A 3,113-nucleotide genomic window follows, 5' to 3' on the forward strand; every position below is an offset into this window, starting at 1 on the left:
GTTTTACAATCTATTTTACCTGTCAGCGATCACAGTGTATTTAGACCTGATGAAGTCTTATTGGGGGAAGAGATTTCCGGGCCCGTCATTGATGAAATCCTTCCCGATCTGAATATAACGCGTGTCCGTGTGAATATAGCGCTAATAGAAAAGCTCAGGACTAATCTATTAATAGTAAATAATCTCCTAGACCTTCGGTGTTCTCTATCCGAATAAGTGTCCGAGAATCTCAGCCTCCTGGGAGGGAAGGGATAGAGAATGGGAGACTAATAATGGAAGGAAAAAAATGGAGCAAAAGGAACAATTAAATTGATCAGAATAAAAGGAGGAAAGTTACAGGGGAAAAAAATAAAATAACCATATATACACACACACCATTTATCATGAATCAAAAGTAATCTCAGGACCCTGTGGTTACTAATATTATTGTTTAAAATAGACACCACCGATCTCTCCCCCTCAGGCCGATTTATTCACAAGCTGAGCCGGGACAGCAGGAGGGTGAGCGGTGAGTGTACACCGGCCTTTTACTATTAGTTCAGGACTCTAATTTACGAATATTGCGCATAGGACTCACATTTTCATTGGTAGCATACACACAGTGCGATATCATACATCGTGTCCAACCAAAACTATTCAAATGGTGTTTTATGTTTCTTTATTGGAATGAATATTGAGACATTTTCTTAGTAACAAAGTGTTTCTAGTCTCATTCGTTACATCTAGCGGGATTGTTACTCTTTATAACAACTCAGAATTTCCTTCACTTCACCGATCTGTCTGTTTTACTAGTGCATTAATGGGTTAACTATTTTATGTTTCTATGTGATTACTATCTATTTTAACCAATAATCCTAGTATCTAAAGGGCTCTGAGATGACTATTATGTTTCATGATCAATGTTATTGTACTCCGAGCGACCCAGCTGAGAATATCTAGTTTACTACAACTTCCCTCGTTTTATTCTTAATTATATTTGTGTCATTTATATTTTTATTTAGTCAACATTTTCATTCTACAGCGATAACTGTAGAATGAGCGGGAACATAACAGTTCTATAGTCGGATACAAAGCGCTCATTGTCTCCATGTAATAAGGTGTCAGGACCGGCCGGCTCTGGGGCGATAATTCCCGGGCACTGTATACAGCGAGTGCCGGGATCTATATGTAACCAGCGATGGAGAAGCGCTGACCCCTGATCGGCTGGAGATCCGATGTGTTCAGGAGGTTACAGTATAGGGGGCGCCATCTCTACACTGCGGTCACTTAAGAAAATGTACTCATTACAAGAGAATTAACCCTCAGATACCAACTACATTCGGCACAACCCACACGTAGTCCTACGTAAGAAAAATATAGCAGCTCAAATCCCTTTCACACCCGAGATCAGCGGTGCCAGCTCTGTAGTAGACAATGTGGGTGGCTCTTAGAAGAGCCTTTGGTGTTCAGGATGGGTCTGGGATAAGCGGTGATCACTTGCTCTTTGCCGCTTTGCTGCTCTCGGTCTTTTTGGGCAGCAGCACGGCCTGGATGTTGGGGAGGACGCCTCCCTGGGCGATGGTCACCCCTCCCAGCAGCTTGTTCAGCTCCTCGTCATTGCGCACGGCCAACTGCAGGTGACGGGGGATGATGCGGGTCTTCTTGTTGTCCCGGGCGGCATTACCGGCCAATTCCAGGATCTCAGCGGTTAAATACTCCAGCACAGCGGCCAGGTACACGGGAGCACCGGCGCCCACCCTCTCGGCATAGTTCCCTTTGCGGAGAAGCCTGTGCACACGACCGACGGGGAACTGAAGTCCTGCCCGGGATGAGCGGGTCTTTGCCTTAGCCCGAACCTTCCCTCCTTGTTTGCCGCGTCCAGACATAATGGTAAGTGAATCCCAAATGTTCAAGAGAATCCTCTCCGAGATGTAACTATTATTTTCCTTCTGCTGCCTTTTATAGGTTTCAGCTCCGCCCTCCGGCTCCTGTGATTGGGTAGATTTGAATCCGGCCAATGGTGACGAGACTTGACCAATAAATAATTCCCAGGGCGTGGTTTAGGACGCTCCCACAGGTCACATGATTTGCTCCTCCAGTAGAACAGCGAGCAGACAGCATTTCTCATTTGCATGGGCTGCCTATAAATACGGCTGCGGTGGGAGGAGGAAGCATCATTATTCTCTCTGTTCTAGTGAAGAAGTATTGTGACTGATCATCATGCCTGATCCCGCCAAGTCTGCTCCAGCGCCCAAGAAAGGCTCCAAGAAAGCCGTGACCAAGACTCAGAAGAAGGACGGCAAGAAGCGAAGGAAGACCAGGAAGGAAAGCTATGCCATCTACGTGTACAAGGTGCTCAAGCAGGTCCACCCTGACACCGGCATCTCCTCCAAGGCCATGGGCATCATGAACTCCTTTGTGAATGATATCTTCGAGCGCATCGCAGGGGAAGCCTCCCGCCTGGCTCACTACAACAAGCGCTCCACCATCACCTCCCGGGAGATCCAGACCGCCGTGCGCCTGCTGCTGCCTGGAGAGCTGGCCAAGCACGCCGTGTCCGAGGGCACCAAGGCCGTCACCAAGTACACCAGCGCCAAGTAACCTGCTCCGCCTCCTGCTGTCACCCCAAAGGCTCTTCTAAGAGCCACCCACATTGTCTATAATAGAGCTGGAGCTTCTCCTGTCTGTATTCCCCGTATTCTCTTCTGTCTATGTGGCCGCTATTCTGTCAGTACAGTCTATTGATACTATATATATTCTGCTCCGGGATCGGGTGAGATCAGAGCGGCGGCTGCGGTTCTCCCTGACTGCAGGGTGTATATTCTCCTGTGCCCACACGTCGTTTCTCCACGATCAATAAATCCTCATTCACTAATCGGGGAATCTATTGATCGGAATCGCTGGGGTTTATTATGAGACACTCATCCTGCTGCTATAATCTTTGTGCACTGACTGGGAGGGGACAATAGAGAAACAAGGAGGATGAGGGTAGTAGTCAGCCACAGAATCAGCCTCTACATCTCGGGGAGATCTCTCCATTGTAATCGGGACCGCGCGCACGGCTGATTGTTAACCCTTTAGCGGCATGTTTACTACAATGAAATGACAAAGGACCCGAGCCCGACTCTACACAG

The 3,113-nt window shown here is 47.8% G+C and overlaps 2 protein-coding genes across 2 annotated transcripts; one reads left to right on the forward strand and one right to left on the reverse strand.

The window, feature by feature from the left end:
- Positions 1 to 1,181: 1,181 nt before the first annotated feature.
- LOC130332628 (histone H2A type 1) lies at positions 1,182 to 1,865 on the reverse strand. Its single transcript, XM_056553797.1, has one exon. It carries the CDS (start codon positions 1,863 to 1,865, stop codon positions 1,473 to 1,475), a length of 393 nt encoding a protein of 130 aa, XP_056409772.1. The 3' UTR covers positions 1,182 to 1,472.
- Positions 1,866 to 2,184: 319 nt separating this feature from the next.
- On the forward strand, positions 2,185 to 2,730 carry LOC130332642 (histone H2B 1.1). Its single transcript, XM_056553807.1, has one exon. The coding sequence runs from the start codon at positions 2,200 to 2,202 to the stop codon at positions 2,578 to 2,580; it is 381 nt and encodes a 126-aa protein (XP_056409782.1). The 5' UTR covers positions 2,185 to 2,199; the 3' UTR covers positions 2,581 to 2,730.
- The last annotated feature ends 383 nt before the right edge of the window (positions 2,731 to 3,113 follow it).

This window comes from Hyla sarda, unplaced genomic scaffold, assembly GCF_029499605.1.
Source record: "Hyla sarda isolate aHylSar1 unplaced genomic scaffold, aHylSar1.hap1 scaffold_38, whole genome shotgun sequence".
Classification (NCBI taxonomy): Eukaryota; Metazoa; Chordata; class Amphibia; order Anura; family Hylidae; genus Hyla; species Hyla sarda.

Coding starts and splice junctions, on each gene's coding strand:
- LOC130332628 (XM_056553797.1), bottom strand. CDS start 1,865: ATGTCTGGACGCGGCAAACAAGGAGGGAAGGTTCGGGCTAAGGCAAAG.
- LOC130332642 (XM_056553807.1), top strand. CDS start 2,200: ATGCCTGATCCCGCCAAGTCTGCTCCAGCGCCCAAGAAAGGCTCCAAG.